Source organism: Melospiza melodia, chromosome 2 (genome assembly GCF_035770615.1).
Source record: "Melospiza melodia melodia isolate bMelMel2 chromosome 2, bMelMel2.pri, whole genome shotgun sequence".
Lineage (NCBI taxonomy): Eukaryota > Metazoa > Chordata > Aves > Passeriformes > Passerellidae > Melospiza > Melospiza melodia.
Window position 1 is genome coordinate 101,382,717 of NC_086195.1, and position 16,568 is coordinate 101,399,284.

Below are 16,568 nucleotides of genomic sequence, written 5' to 3' on the forward strand. Positions count from 1 at the left end.
AGTCAGGGCTCCTTCCAGGCTCTCCCTGACTGGCCAACCCACCCCCTTTTATCCCAGTTATCTTCACTAGCCACAGCTGCAGCCCAGTGAAGGACATTGCAGCTGCAGCCCATCAACAGCAACTGGGACCTACCGGGGCAAGGCCTATATACAGATATTCAAGTACAATACTGATATTTTACTAGGACTCAAAGGCCACCTCTGCTATAGAAATAGATTCTACTTTTTCATGGTTTTAACCTTTTAGTTGGTAAATTAAGTTAGTTCATAAATTCAAGTCAGCATATATGGAGATTGTCTGTCCTCAGATTCAGGTTGCGCTTGCAAAATATCCCTTGCTTTTCTCTTATGCTTTCCATATGTCCCTTTTGTGTTGTCAATGACTAAAAAGTTCCTGGCTTTTTATATGTACTGTATCTGATATGACTGTTTAACCAGGGTGCTATACATTCTGGCACTAATTACCTAATATTTGTAAATTTTTCCCTCTACAAAATGAGCAGAACTCCCTGCTTTGCCAGGGTATTGTGAAACTTGGTCACTTGTGTTACTCATTACCTGCTATCTTCTGTTTTCAAATCCACCTTGAAGGAAACATCAGGCTCTAATGAAGCAAGAAATGGAAACTATTTTATTGAGACAGAAGCAACTGGAGGAAACAAATTATCAGTTGAGAGAGAGGGCAGGAGACATCCGTCGTAGTTTGCGAGACTTGGAATTAACAGATGAATGCTATGAGAAGCTAAAGTCTCTTCCTGAAGATCAGCTTTCTATCCCTGAATATGTTTCAGTAAGTGTTGGGTTTTATACTGCTTTAAAATATAACCTGTATCTTGGACCTGGCTGGGACAGAGTTGACTTTCTTCTTAGCAGTCTGAGTCTTGCTGTGCTTTGCACTGGGGGCTGAAACAGCGTTTTGGCTATTGCTGGATGTGCTTGCACAGCATCAAGGCTTTCCTTTTTCCCCATTCTGTCCTCCCCAAATGATAAATGGTCAGGAGATTGATAGGGGATACAGCTGGAAAACTGACCCAAATTGGCCAAGGTAATATTCCATACCATAAAATGTCATACTCAGCAGCATAAATAGGAGGTATAGGAACAAAGAGAAGGTGGGGAGGTGATGGGGTGGTTATTACTCAGGGTCTGCCTGGATATCAGTTTCCCCAGTTTCTGGGAGGTGATGAGTTCTTTTCTTTTTTCTTTCTTTTTTACTTTTTAAGCTCATCTCTTGTTTCTTCAGTAATGGTTTAGAAAACTTGACACCTGAGTTTTCTTGCATTTGTTTCATTCTTCTCACTTTCTCCTCTCTATATATAGGCAGCTGGGCAGGCTCAACCCATCCCAAGCTGTAAATTATGGTGGGTTGTGTTTTTTTTTATCTCCAGCTAGAAATAAAGGACCTTCAGAGGGAGATGCGTTTCTGGATCAGTCTGTCATGACTGGGTTCCAGTAACGAGAGGAACCTTTTAATCCCTGAGTCTGATGTCTTAAAAGAGAGTAGAACTGCTGACATATTTTAAGGAGGTTAAGCAGATGGGATGTTACACTTAAAATGTGAGCACATATTAATGATATGAAATACAGCAGGCTGACAAAAGGAATTTGAAACTTGGTTTGCCAGAACCACAAGCTGGGATTGCACTTGCAAATATCCCTTACTTTTCTCTTATGCTTTCCATATGTCCCTTTCCTGTTTGACTAAATGCAGGAGACAAAGTGTACCTTAAAGTATGCTTTAGGATTCATTTTCTTGATTTAATATGTTTGTTAATTATGGCTTGTGGGTATGTGAAGAGGCCACAGTGTACTCTTGTTTGCAATACAAAGCCTGCGGGATATATCCAGAGCATCCCAGCTGACTTTGAGAATGAAGAAGATTTAGACGTATAAACCTTAATTCCTCAAAATATTAGCGTTATACTTATCTGTAGAGCTTGTTATTAAGGAAGCTGTAAATGTTAAAAACCTTAGTACATTTGTTGAGGTATAAATGCTACATGAATGAATTCTCCAGATCAAAGTCATACTTTACTCTGCTCTAGATATGTACAGAGAAGTAAAAATTTTCACCAGCTTTTTGAAAAGCTGGGCTTTTGAAAGTGCTAGGAAAATCATAAGGCTCTGTGGGATAAACAAGAACATATAGCTTGGTTACTGTTAGATTATCAGCACCTAGCTGTCTGCTGTACCCACTGCCCTTTGCAAAAGTATTTGACAGGGTGTTGCTGATTCCTGTATCACCATGGTTGAATAAACCAGACTTTTAACAGAAAATGAAATCCATGTCAGTGGATCTATTGAAATTGGTGTGCAGGAAGTTCAGGACTTCAGGAATTGATTGACAGTCAGTACAAAAGACTCTGTAGCCAGGCAGGATAGATACCAGGAGTTAGTAACCTTGTCAACTGCTTTAAGTGAAGCTGTCACAGCACAATTTAGATTTAATTTGTGAGTAGAAAATGGCTGTCAAAAAGATGTGAAGTAAGAGAGATGAATAGCAGCCACCTTCTACCTTTAACCTTCTGTTCTTTAACTCTTGTGTTCAACCAGTTAATGTTATTTTTATCTGTGACAAAAACTCCTCTACTTAAATGCTAGGTGAAGCTCCTTTCTTCTTAACACATTACTTTTTCTTTTGAAGAAGCCACTTTTAAACCTTTTCTTTTTCTGGATAAGGCATTCTAAAGATATGTTGTAGTAAAGTGCTATGTTCTGCTTTTTTCAGCTTGTTTTAGCAGAGGATTAGTGTGAACCTAAAAGTATCAGTTAAGCTTGGTGGTTTTTTATCTTTACTTCAAGTTATGCAGATGCTGGGAGGCTACAGAACTGTTTTGCACATCCTGTCTGTGCATCCATTTGGCTCCCAAAGGCTGGGGAAAGGAGTTGGAAGGGAATGCTGTTTCCTGCTTTGCTTGCCTAAGGAGAAGTTGGGCATTTCTAGGCAGTTAAAATTTCTGACTCCAGATCTGTGTGGAGACTATTAATGCAGCCCAGTGATATAAGGGTAAAATTTTCCTTATTGAGAAAGGGTCCTGCTTGGACAACTTGAGCAGGAAATTTTTGGACTTTTTTTTCTATTTATCGGTTCTAAAATATTGCCTTGCAATTCTCCAGAATGGAAGTCAACATGTATAGAATGCCTAGACTTTATTTGACACCAGGTATACTGGAGAAACAGCAGGAAGAACTTAAATGCAGATTTTGTATATAGAGATACTGTAAATTTGAAACACTGGAATTAAAGCAAATGTGAGATGTTTTTCACTGTTCTTCCACAAAGGGGTGCAATAGTGACATGTTAGAACAAAACCTAAGTAATGTTTAATGCTAATGATGACAACTGAAAAACTGTATTTTGCGCATCCTTCTCTTAAAATCATAGCTTTTTGTTTTGAACTTAGTGTAACAGATTTTTGTTTTGTCATTCCTGAGATGCTTTTAGAAATGGTATCTGTGAAATTTGAAAGTACTGCAGGCTGTTGAGTAGTTCAGCTGCCAAGGACCAGTTCAGTTTGTTCAGTAAAGTGAACCTCTTGTGTACTCCACTGTAAAAAATTTTCAGCAAATTTTTAAAAAAAGGTTTCTGCAAGTTCTGTTTAACTGATTTTAATTGCCATATCTTTCAGGTAAATAATTTTGCTATCTGCAGCTCAGTTGCTGTTTGTTTAAGAAGGCAGTTAACTGATGCAACTGTTTTCACAGAACTTCAATTAACAGGAGCCAACTTTTTCAACCTCTGTACCCACCCATTTTTACATTATTCTAGTTGTCCATAAAAAGTGGTGGGCACAGGCTGACAGAATTTTAAAAATTGCCTAGAAAGTGGTAATTGTTTACAGCACACTTATATAAATTTCTGATTTATATAAACAACTGATGCACAGTTGTTTCTAAAATTTCTTTTAGAGTAAGGTTAGTTTCTGCTGTATTGAATTGGCAACAGGCAGTGTGTGCTTTGACTGCTGGGCTACATGAATGTTTATTGGCTATCAAACCAGCTAAATAGCAACAACAGTTGAACTGCTAAAACCTCAGCCTCATCTGCTGCATTCATTTTCACTTATTACCATGCAATGATCTTTTCTTGGGAAGGCTGTGTAACTACATTTATTCTTGATACCTGTATCCCATGTAATCTTGGTTTCTACTGGGAAATCTGGTTTAGGGTTGTTGTGTTTTGGGAAATAGTTGTGGTGTGATAGCACAAGTCTCCTAGGTTTCTAGGGATATTGCAGTAGAAATAAAAGAACTTACTGGAAAAGCAGGTGTGATTTTTTTAAAAAACACAATGCTTTAAATGATTATAAATTAGTGATAATCAAGGTTACTTTTTTCTTAAGAAGTGACCAATTGAATCATCAGATGTTAAAAATACTAATCTTTCAGTCATGTTGCACACTTGCCTTATTGTATAAAGCATACTACACCTGTGTTTACATTGCAAATTTCTATGGCTTCTGTGTTTTTAGAATTGTATGCTGTCAATTATATGAAATACACCTGGAACTTTTCTTTGTCTTCCGCTGTTTACAGGTAGCAAAACAGAGATCTGTTTTCCTTCTGCATGGAAGTGCAATACAGCTTGCTCTTGAATGCTTACTTAATCTGTGCTTTCTTGTCTGTATTTCTTCTTTAATCATATATCAAAGAAAGCATTAGGGATGGAGGGCATGCAATAGCTTTTGCATGAAAACGGTGCCTACTTTTTAATTCTTTTCACACACACCCCCAAATGCAACATTTTAAGGTATCAAGTTAATCTGGGAATAATAACCTCTGTGTACGTGTGTGTGGGTGTATATCAAAAAAGCTCTTTCTTCTTTGTTTTGTCTCTTTTTGTTTTTTAATACTGGCTTTGTGGTTTTACTACTGTATTTTCTAGTCTTTTTTCTTGATCAGAAGAGAAGTTCTGAAAAGGTTTTATGGATGTGAGACTTGCTTGCCTCAGACAATGCCTATGACTAGTGTGGGGGAAGAGAGAGGAGTATGCATTACAGACTTTAAATTTTTTTTAATCCTGTGAGAAGTTGGGATGTTTTTGGTGTTAATTTAGCAGAGTCAAGTCTTTCAGAGCCTTAGTTTCCTGGTGCAGTTGAATCCCTATACCAGCAAGTTACTGCTGGAGGTGTGTGTGGAGGGGGTGTCATGGTTCCTCCTGGTTCTGTGCTGTTCCTGCTCCATGTGCTTGCTCTTGCATTTTTCTTGGTGCAAACTCAGCACACTGAGCTGGCAGAAAACAAAACAAACCAAATCTCTCAATTTCTACACACCCCATAAAAATTTATATTGTCTTGAGGGAAATTAGCAAGTTAAGTTGGTTACTACTGAAGAGGTTTTGGGTTTGTTTGGGGTTTTGGTTGGTTTTGTGGTTTTTTGGGGTTTTTTTTGGACTGTTAATCAAATAGGCTCTAGGTTTGGCACAAGGAGGTGCATGAGGCCATGTGTCCATTAGCAACTATATTTTTTTGATTGATCTGCCTGAGTGTAAGCTGCCTTAGTTGTACAGCAATATAATCTTTACTTTATGGCATGCCCTAGAAATATTATTTAGTCATTATTGTCATAAGAAGTTGAGCTGATGTGTTTTTAGGTTGGTAGTTTTGCAGTTGCAATTTGCTAGTTTCAACTTTGAATATCTGTCTTGTTCTTCTAGGTCCGGTTCTATGAAGCAGTCCATTCCTTAAGAAGAGAGCTAAGTGATCTACAGATGAAAAAGGAGAGTCTGACAGAAGAACTAACTGGGTACAGATCCCAGCTGAAGTGTCTGACAGAGGTCTGTGCTCCTTAGTTATGTTATCTCAGTTCAGAAACTGTGAATACATGCATTGTGAAAATCCCATTCTCCAAATCATTATTTATGTATAAGATAAAAAAGCTTTTATACTGTATAAAAATTACTGCAAGGGAAAAAGGAAATAACCTGTATGCATCCTTGTATAACAGCTAACCTGATGCTATGGCTACCCTGCAGGATTTGCTCATGGGACTGTTCAGGGTAGTCTCTTACCAGCTGTGTTGTGCTTTCTGAGGGCAAGATTTCAGGGTGGGGATGCTGGACAGGGGGTCTGCCCAGCAGCAGCTGAAGACACTGTGATGGTTCAGTGTGTGGTCTTTGAGATGGGGATGTCTTGGTAGTGGTTTCTATTGTTTAAAGTTCTTTGGAGTTGCATCTTCTCTGTTATGCTTTTCAATTCTTTGTATTTTAATTTTTGTATTTGTTTCTATACTAAAGAAAATGATAATTCGATTTAATGTAAGATATAAACACCAGAAGTAGGGAAATAAATTATATAAATATTTTAAATTTTTATTTTTAAAGAGCTAAGGAATTGAAATAGTATAAGAAGTGTGGTTTTTCCAATGTATTTATCAATATTTATATTATTCTTGGTATGTATATAGCTAGGGTGATTTGTATTTTAACTTAGTTCTGCATGAATCTGGAGTGGGGACAACGGTTTCAGGTACTCAAAGTATATTTATCCAGGTCATGGCTAGCAGAGACTTAAATGACACTGTCATTTTACTACTTCTCAGAATATGTTTTAGTTATTGCCTTTTTTTTTCCCTGTGAAATTTGCTTATGGAATAATCAGATGTAAGGGGAAATTCTTTATGTAAGATTATCTTGTGAAGTTAATGTACTTTTCATTTCTCATTCTGATTGAATTAGAGAAAGTAGTCAATAAAATTTATGCATTTATGTGCTTCAGCATTATTCTGTGTCACCATCTCTGGTCATAATTGAGATTAAAGTAATCCTGTTAATTTTTGTCCTGCATAAGCATTTTCCTTCACTGTACATTTAATGTGCTTTGATTTAATAAAATTGTACAGGAGGATTGCAGCCTTTGAGATTTGACTGACATCTATTACTTCTGCTGAAGCAAATTAACAAGATAGTTGATAACAATAATTAAAGTTGTGCTAGAAACAATTTTCTTGGGACATTGATCTTTCTTTGATATAGACTTGTAATTTTGCTCTTTTTGCACCACATGGTGGCAGTATCCACCTTTCCCACTGATGCATTTCTCAAAGTTCGAAGTGCACTGTGCTTTTCTTTTATGGAGAGGCTCGAGAGTCTCTCTTCTGATTCTGGCAGGGTCAAGTTTTACCTTGTGACTTGCTGAGAGTCCCTGCAACAAGGTACCTCAGAATGTAAGGTAAGAGGAGCATCATCAGGATGTAAGGGTACTTGAGAATTTCTGTGCTTGCTGCGCAGGAGCTGGCATACCTATACATCTCTTGCAGTTTATGAAAAAGTCATTTCAAGGTGTACTGCTGGGGTAACTTTTTTGAGGTCTTCACTAAGGTCAAGCTTTTTTGCAAGGAATTTTATCACTAGGAAATAAAGTTTTGTTTTACTGGATTTTTTTTTTTTTGTATTCCAGTAGTTCTTGTTTTCCCAGGTACGTGAAATATAGTTGCTGAAGTTTCTTGCCTGTTATTTAATAATTTATACTGTGCAAATCCTTCTTCCGGGTTTCCATACAGTATTCTGTAAATTTTAAGTTTTCTTTAATCATTGGAATATTTCTATTTTTTGTGTAATTTATCAACAAAGTCTGTTATGAGTTTAAAACTTCTTTAGGAAACCAGTAGTACAGAAGTTTGAAATGCAGTCATTGCTGAAGATAAGACAATTGTTTTTTGGGTTTTTTCTTTAGTGAGAATAACCTACTTCCTACAATAAGAATTCCTTCTTTTTTTCTACTCTTTCAAGATAAATTAAGGCTCTTCTTCATGAGTTTCAACACAGGTTTCTTCCCTTCTTTGGGGACATAGAAAGGAACAAAAAAGTATGCTTAGGCCAAAACTTGGGGGAGGAAGATTATGTTGGCTTTTCTGGTTTTTGTGGCTGACAGACCAGGTTAGAGCAGGTTTTATACATTCACCCTGAAATAAAGTAATAAGATATGAGATGGTATGTTTTGGACTCATAGGAAAGATTATCTAGCCAACCAAGAATTGAAAAAATTTTAAGGAAAATTTGAACTTAAGAGGTGAAGTCAACTTTAGGAGAATTTAAGTGTGAAATAAATTCATCATGTAAGGCAACAATGCTGACCCTATAACTTTGTAAACTTGGCTTGGTGTGCTGCTGCTGATAGCCCTTAAGGGCTGCTGAATCTGTAACACAGACTCAGTAGGACAGGGAGCTGTTTCTGGCAACTGGTAGCAGAAAATGGCCTGTGAAGACTGATTCCTAGCACTGGAACGTGGTGTGATAAAGGATGTTTGTTATTCTGCTTTCTGTTTGTAAAGTGATCAGTGTAAGTGGTTGTGCTGAACAGCTGAATTAGTGGCTCTCTGCACACAATTGGTGCATCTGTGATTTAGATCAGTGCAGTTCCTCTGGTTCCAGGTACAGCACCACAGCCTGAGGGGAGGCAGTGGAACTGGTGAAAGCCATGTTCTTGTACTGCTGACTGACGTGTTACTAAATGTGGGGTACAGGCTTGTTTTAGTCCTCCTTTCACAGTCCTGCTTAATACTTCAAGTATAAATAATGTTGGCATCACCAGTGTTGGAGGTAAAGATAGAGGAGGAAGTCCAACTATAGTGGTGTATTAGCAGGAGCTTCCCAGAAATAAAACCAGCTTCTGATGTGTGCATTCCCATGCTGAACATCAGTTTACTATTTTCAGAGCTGTTTGTTTCCAAAGTGGTTAGAACCTTCCCTCAAACAGATGTAATTTACTACTAGTGGGTTTCTCTCAAGGCTGGGAGAGTGTCTGGGAAGGAAATCTTGCTTTCCTTTGTACCTCCAGAAGATTAAGTATTGCTTTCTTCTTCTGTCTGGGAGTTTCTTGGCAATGTTTTCCTGGAATTTGGTATTGATACAGTTTTATCAGGGCTCCCTTTTCTTCGGTTATTTTTTTATATAAAGTTGCCTTTGGGATTTGCAATAAAATTTATAGCATGAGAGTATCTGAAAGCTGTGGTTATCCTAAAGACAAAGCTGGTTATGTGTAGGACAAAGATCTTTTCTAAGGCTTCATCTCTGAATCAGGATTAGTAGCTGTCAGGTTTTGCTAGACATAACTAACAGTTTTCTCTGTGATAATGTTTTGCAGCTGGAGGGAAAACATATCTATAGTCTTCAAAGAATAAACTAAGCTTTTGTACTCAAAGGATCACTTGGCACTAGATGTGTCTGAATATTAGAAAAACTGAGCTGTTGTTGCTACTCCAAAAGGACTGGGATCCTTAAGGTTTCTCCTAAAGTTTGCATACCTGTAAATCTGCACTTTAGAACTCTTCCCCAGCCCCCTGACACCACTTCTTTCAAGCAGTGCCTTGATCATTTGGGTTGCAAAACTCTCTTGAGACAGATGAGGTCTTGGTCTTCGGTGAGATGCGTGCCTGTGTTTTTTGTTTGGTTTTTTTTTTGCTATTGTTAATATTGTTCAGGAGAACAGCTGCAAGGACGATACTCTACCAGTAACTGTGAGCTTGAGGCAGCAGTTTAATATTTCCAAGACTTAAGGAAATTTCATATCTGTGAAAGTTTCCTTTTCTACCCAATACCTTTCTACTCTTTCGATACATAGCTATGTCTCGCATTGACTGCTAGCTGTGGCTCAGAGGTACGAGATGGTTTAGTTATACTGCTCTGTAATGATCTCAAGGATCCTTTTCACCTGAGAATATTTCACTAAAAATTCTAGTAAGTTCCAATCCAGAGAAATAAACTTTTTATTCCTCTACTTTCTTTTGCTATAGAAGAACTTGTTCCAAAGCTATGCTTTTCATATGCTCCTTGCAGAATATCTCTCCTTTGGAGTAGCTCAACATTTTTGTTTGTAATTTTTAGTAGTAAATAGTGACCTGTGTACAATCAGATTACCAATTTCCCATCTACAAGCAGAGTACCAATTTCATAGCAAATTACTAAAGAGATGTTAAATTAATTATGTATAGCTTCTTCATGACATTTGGACAGTTGCATTCCAATAAATAATGTATTGACCAGTAATTTTTGAATGCAGAGTATGTAAACAATTGAAGCAAAATGTCATCTTTACAAAGAAGCAGCACCTCATCCAAATAACTGGAGGGAATTGTTTTCCCATCACAATAGTACAGTAGCTTTACATTTGTCTATGGCCTTTAGGATATGAACAAAGTGCTGGCGTTTTTAAATGATTCTTCAAAGATGCAGATGTTTGAGAAAAAAACTTTTTAAAAGCAGGATCACTTTCTTTTACAGGCTTATCTGTAGATGGTGTAAGGAAATCTGTGCTGCTTCTGCTTGATTGGCTGATTAATCTATTCTCTGCATTTCTATTTATCTTCTTATCTCCAAAGGCTTTTTGAAACATCAGTTAATCCCTGTCATGTATTATGTGTCACTAACTTAGTTCAAAAAGTATGTCACCTGGATTTTGCACTTAAAATTCAGATAGGTGTTTATTTCAGTGACTGTTGTAAACTGCTGCTCGTTGCATACTGAAGATAGCAGTAAAGATTAATATCATTAAGCTGAGGTTTGCCATTAGATCTTTAGTTTCTCTATCAGTTTGGGGTTTTAAGTGGTGCAGATCAGGCAAGCTGAGAATCTTCTTGCTTGAAACATCATCAGTGGACAGTGTTTGTAAACCAAACGAAAGCACTTCTTAGCAGACTTATGCCCTGTAGAAACCTCCACCACTGGGTTTCTTGGGCAGCTCTGTCAAGAATTTCTTTAAGCAGTGGTTGTCTATCTGTCTCACACAGGAAAAGTTTGGTTTTTCATTTGTTTTAACCATCTCATCAGTCTGAGTTTCTGCTCTCTACAGAAGCAAAAATTATTGAGAGGCTGATACCCAGTCTAGGCCATGAGGTCTTTGGAGTATTATGGCCATCACATTCAGTGTAAAGAAGTTCTGCTTGTCCTTTAATTATTTTAAGGTTTGTGGGCTTACTTAATATTATTTATTGGTATTATTTTCAGTACCTCCTTTCTGTCCTTAGAAGAGCTCTGTATCTTGATTCTTCTGAAAGCCCCTTTTTACTGCAGCAGGACAAAGCTGTTCATCAAGATGTTCAACCTATCTTTTGAAGATAAATGGAAAGATAAAGCTGTTCCATTGCAGAGATCTTAAAATCAGTGTATATGGGCAGTGTTAGAAACTAAATTAATTTCATCACATACAAAGCAAGGCTTCTTCTGCTTCAGCACAGGCAGCTCGGTTGTATGTCTTTAAGATGCATTGCTATGGAAGTGCAGAGGCTTGGGTATGTGCTACCTGGAGATGTGCATACCACATAGGGGGGTTTGTGTGTTAGCTTATTTACAGCCTAGACTGGGTATCAGCTTGCTTTGTCATCTTTCTTCACGTGTTTGAAATATTACTTTGACACCTTAAGATTAGGTAGATGAAAAGCAGTATCCTGTGGAGTATAATTAGTGTTTCTTCAGGAATTATATTAAATCTTAAAAAAACAAACATGACAAACCTCTCTAATTAAGGTAGGTCTTAGTATCACTTTTGCAAAGCAGAATTTAACTCTCCTTCTCTGGAATTACCATGCTGTTACACGACATTAACATAACTGTTACATGACATTAATAACTGATTTATTAAATACAGTTCAAAAGTAAATTTAAGTCTCAAGTATTAGAAGGAGCTGTTTTTGCAGATATTTGATATTCTGTTAATTGTGGCCTTAAAGCTGTCTATGACAACTTTTTCTAGAGGTTAACCAACTTAATTTTATACTTTTGGTAGTTGTCTTCTAACTCTCAGCTAGATAATAATGTAGGAGCTTCAGTAGCCCACTCAGTGAAGGGTGTGTGAATTGCAGCATGGCAGAATGGCATGGAATATCCACAGAAGAATTGTATTCTGAACTTAATCTTTCAATTTGCACTTAAAAGTTAAGTGCCCTTACCAACATTTCCTGTTGCGAGATAAATTATGTTTGCACTGGATAACAGGGTACTTGCACCACTATGGTACATATTTGAAACTTTAGCTAGCTTGTGCACACCTTTCAAAAATATCTGACAGAGACTACCATTATAATAATGCCATCTTTATAAATAATGACAATAAAATTGATTAAAGAAGAAAGTGTTTCATAGTGTTAGTTGGCTTAATGTATATTCATTAATTAGGGTAAACATAAACTATATATACCAATATGTGTTAGGATGAATAACAATCATGTCTTCACATGATGTATTTTTAATGGTAGACCATGCAGAATCCTCATAAAAACTTTCTGGATGTTCTGATTTTTGTGATTTGTGGCCTGAAGTGATTTTAGTAATAGTGAAGATAAGTAGGTATGTGAAATATAAAACAAAATATTCTTTTTATCAACAGAATAAGTAAAATATGGCTAGTAGATTAGGGAGCTTTTCTGTCATGTCTTACAAATATATCGGTGTGTTTTTTCAAGAAGGCATTGTGTCAGTGTTTCAGCTGATGATGTCTGTGAAGTTTATCAGTGTCCTTCTGTCATATACTCTATATATGCTGTTGCCCTATACTTCCCTTGTCTATAGAAAACTAGCTATACAGTTATCCTCCTATAACTGTGTAAAGCATAGCTTTCAGCAATGTTGAAAAATTATACATTCATACAGTGTCTTTTACTGCAAAATAAATGTAATTTGCAGTTGCTAAATTCTTGGTTTAGTAATGACATCTTAAGGGTGTGCTCACCTTCAGTTAATAATATTGTGATGTCCATTCATAATAACCAGATAGCATGATTGTTAATCAAGCATCCGTTAGTGACCTTGCTATCAATCACAGTAGTAAAAAACTGAACTCAGCAGTATTCTGGACATGGAAAAAATCTAAATGCCCGGGAGTATTCTCAAATTTTTAACAAGCAACTCTTTTTGTAGTCCATCAGCTTTACCTTGTGTAAGTGAATGAGCATTATTATTTTGTTTGTTCTTGTGAATATATTGCTAAGTAGTACAGTATTTAGGACAAGTAAGAAGGATAAGTTTGTGAAAAAAGTACCTATGTAGTAGAAAACTGAAAAATGAAATCTAGATTGGGGATTAAGGTATAAATTCCTGTGGAGAGTTGGCAGGAATGAGTGTGATTAGGAAATCTGTTGATCTTCAAAAGGAATACCTAGTATTTTAAAAGATGAATGCTCTCTGTGTGTTCTCTTGCTTTGCTTTTGTTGTTTTGGTTTTCAGAATAATCTGTAAAAGTATATGAGGACGAAAAAGAAGGGGAAATGGAAATTAATGCTGATGGACCATTAAGTAAATGATTCTGTTTTATTTTATTTTTTTTCTTCCACGAGAGCTTTTCATGATATTCTTCAGCAAACATTGATTACCAGATACAATAGCTACAATTTGGGAGTAACTGGCTGAAATCTTTCAGATAATGACAGATGTTGCTAAACTTGCTGAACAAACCTATCTCGTTGTTTTTCAAATTAACTAGCAAGTATCTTTACAAGTCTTTTGACTTGTTTGAAACAGTTGTAAAGGTGGTGTGACTTTGGTGCTCCTAGTATTGGTTTGCAGACCACCAGCTGTTTATATTATGGTTTCTGGTCTTGGAAGTTGTGCTAATGGACAAATGCATTGGAAACAATAGGTGCATTTAATCAAGTATTTGTAATAAGATAAAAATAAGTTGAGTATTGATATAGTTGGTTACTTTGTGATATGCTAAATTTCCAAATACTGAGACAAATGAAGGCATAACCTCCTGAATATTCATAAGAGGTTTTAATGAAATTTAGTTGGTGATTACTTCAAGTAAATATCAGTGCATTTGTGATCATTTCAAATGTTTCACTTCCTAGAGCTATGAAGAAGAGAGGAGGAGTCGCTCAGAGCTTGAGGTCAGATGCCAGCGTTTAACACTGGAACTGGCTGATACCAAGCAGTTGATTCAGCAAGGTGATTACAGACAACAGAACTATGATAAAGTAAAATGGTAAGTATCTCTATAATTCGAGTGTTTAACTAACATACAGATGTTAATAAAGATCAGCCTTGATTGACCAGACTTCTTAGTTTTGTTTTTGACATACACACACATATTTTTTCTTACCTCATACACTAATGGTTCAATTACCTCTTTTAGTATATTGCAGACCTAAAATGAACAACATTCTGAAAACCAATGCATCGAATTATCTTCCTAAAGGTTATATTTTCAGATTTATTGTGTTTTCAAGAGAGCCTAGCAGTCTCTCATTGCAGCTAAGGAAGTGGGAGCTGTTGATAGCAAGCATCTTGGAACAAGTACTCTCTTTTTATTTGTAGTTTAAAAGCAATGATCTAACAAAAGGCCCTATGCTCTACTCTGTGCTGCTTACTGAGTGAGTTAGGAGGCCAGGACCTTGGGAATTAATATTTACAACTTGAGATATCTTTGAAGCGATAAAATTTGAAAGGGCTGTTTTGAGAACTCTGGCAGATAATCTTAGGATTACCTTAGTGAATTTGTTTAACTGCAGGAAGTTCCAGTGTCTAGCTTTTTTAAAATACAGATTATACTGTTATAGCCAATGTTTTGAATATCCATCTTGTGAAAAGCAATTGCAAAATAGTGAAAATAGACTTCTTGTAAATATACTCATAGATGTATACCTCACAGTCCAGCTTCCAGACAGCTTTTTCAGTGTGCTTGCAAGTACAAGAAATCTGGTCTTTGGCACATTTGTGGAGAAATGTATTAAAAAATGGGGATTATGAATATAAAAGACCCTGTCAGCTCCTTCCTTAGCTGCTCATATGGAATGAACTCAGGCATAGTTACTGACACAAATGACTTTGCCCACTAAGTAATTTGAAGGGGAATCTGTCTTCTGGATTCACAGCATTTTTGGTTCACAGCAGTATGTACAAAAACAACCCTGGAATCTTTCTGGCATCTTGTTGGAAATAGGATGGATTGGTGCTGAGATTTGCTTCCTATATGCAACTGCATCTTAATAAGTGGAATGTAATAACTTTGATGTGAATGGCTCCAGTGTTTAACAGTGTGCATTTAGAATAGCCTTGAGTTGAGAAAAGCATGAATGAACGTGCCAAAACTGTATTTGAGAGAGTAGGTTGTATTCAGCTGGGTAGGCACACATGAAGAGGAGGGGAGAGCTCTGTTGGCATAACTGCATGAGGATATTTGGTAGTGCTGCAGGAGTAAATCACTTCCAGACTTGTTTCTGCTTTTAAAAAACACTATGTCAAATCTAGTTCTGCTGTACTACAAGTTATCTCAGTTTTAAAGCAATGCTATGCTTAATATAATATTGGTTAGCTTTTTTCTAAACTGCAAGCTCATACTGGCTCATTCATTTCACTGTTCTGACAGGGTGAGAGTGGAGACGTAGTGATGCTTCTTTGTGCATGGAGAAAGCTCTTTTGCTCAGGACACCAGCACAATTTTTGCAGCTGTGTCATGTATATTTTAAACATGACAACCCACTCTGGTATCAAGGCTGTGTGCAGGGGAGAGTACCTACTGAGAACAAGTATGCATTGCTTTCTGCTCTGTTAAGAAGATGGTAATGAAGTTGTTTCACTTTTTCATTGGACTTCCATGTCTGCAAAAGATTGAAGAGACTGTCATGGGAAATAGCATCAGAAGCTTGATGAAGCTAAAACAATGGGTACTTACAGATCATTGCTAAGAGAAGAAATGTATAGCCCAAAGATACACTAAAGAAGAATAATCAGAGGAGAATGAGTACTGTAGAATTTGAGTAGGAGTACTGCAGAATTTTCTTTATTTCTTAGTATTTAAATAACACTCAATTGTTTCACGTAAAATGATACTGCTCCAGGTGTTAGTAACTATTAAAGGTTAAGATTATCACCAGTTGTTCTGTGAGTGACTGATTGGAAGAAGTCAGTGTCTTGAACTGGAAGAAGGCTGAGAAATTAAAAAGGCAGAGGAATTTTGTTCATTACACTTTATGCATCTAATAGTTTGACTTTGCTTTCACAGTGAACGTGATGCATTTGAGCATGAACTGTCAGAACTCAGAAGAAACTATGAAATACTGGAGGTGTCATACAAAACACAAACAAAGGAAAGAAATGACTTAGCAAAAGAGGTAAACATAAATTTCTTACCTTAGTAATTGTGTATTTCATAATCTCAGGAATTTGATTTTTTGTCTAATGAAGGTTGTTAGGATCATGGAATAATTTAATTCTAATGGTCTCAAGAGACTTAACTGCTCCAACCCGCCCATGCAGTACAGAGCAAGATTAGGTCAAGTTGCTTAGGGCTTTGTCAAGTTTTTAAGTCTCCAGTGATGGAGATTCCACAGCCTTTTGGACAATCTGTTCCAGTGTTTGTTTGCTGTCATGTGAAAATGCATTTGTAAAAACTAATCAGTTGGTACAGCTTCTTTTCTGTTGCATCTTGTCCTGTAAGTATATACAGCCAAGTCTCTGGCTATTTTTATGTGTTCCACTTGGATAGCTGAAGTTAACAATAATATTTTTCCCAACCAGATTTCTCTTCTGCAGTCTGAAAAAAGTTCCAAGTATTTCTCTTAACCCCTTGTACATCATATGCTGTAGTTCATGACCATCCTGGTAGAGCTCTTCTGGTCCTGTTTCAGGATGTTAATGT

General features: G+C 36.7%; 1 protein-coding gene across 3 annotated transcripts in view; it reads left to right on the forward strand.

The window, feature by feature from the left end:
* Positions 1-16,568, forward strand: part of PIBF1 (progesterone immunomodulatory binding factor 1) — a 106,528-nt gene that overhangs the window by 3,768 nt on the left and 86,192 nt on the right. For all 3 annotated transcript variants that reach the window (XM_063149426.1, XM_063149427.1, XM_063149428.1), the window contains exons 4-7: positions 592-790; positions 5,657-5,776; positions 13,780-13,913; positions 15,933-16,041. In XM_063149426.1, the coding sequence (XP_063005496.1) occupies positions 592-790; positions 5,657-5,776; positions 13,780-13,913; positions 15,933-16,041 (562 nt within the window). The remainder of the gene's footprint in view (positions 1-591; positions 791-5,656; positions 5,777-13,779; positions 13,914-15,932; positions 16,042-16,568) is intronic.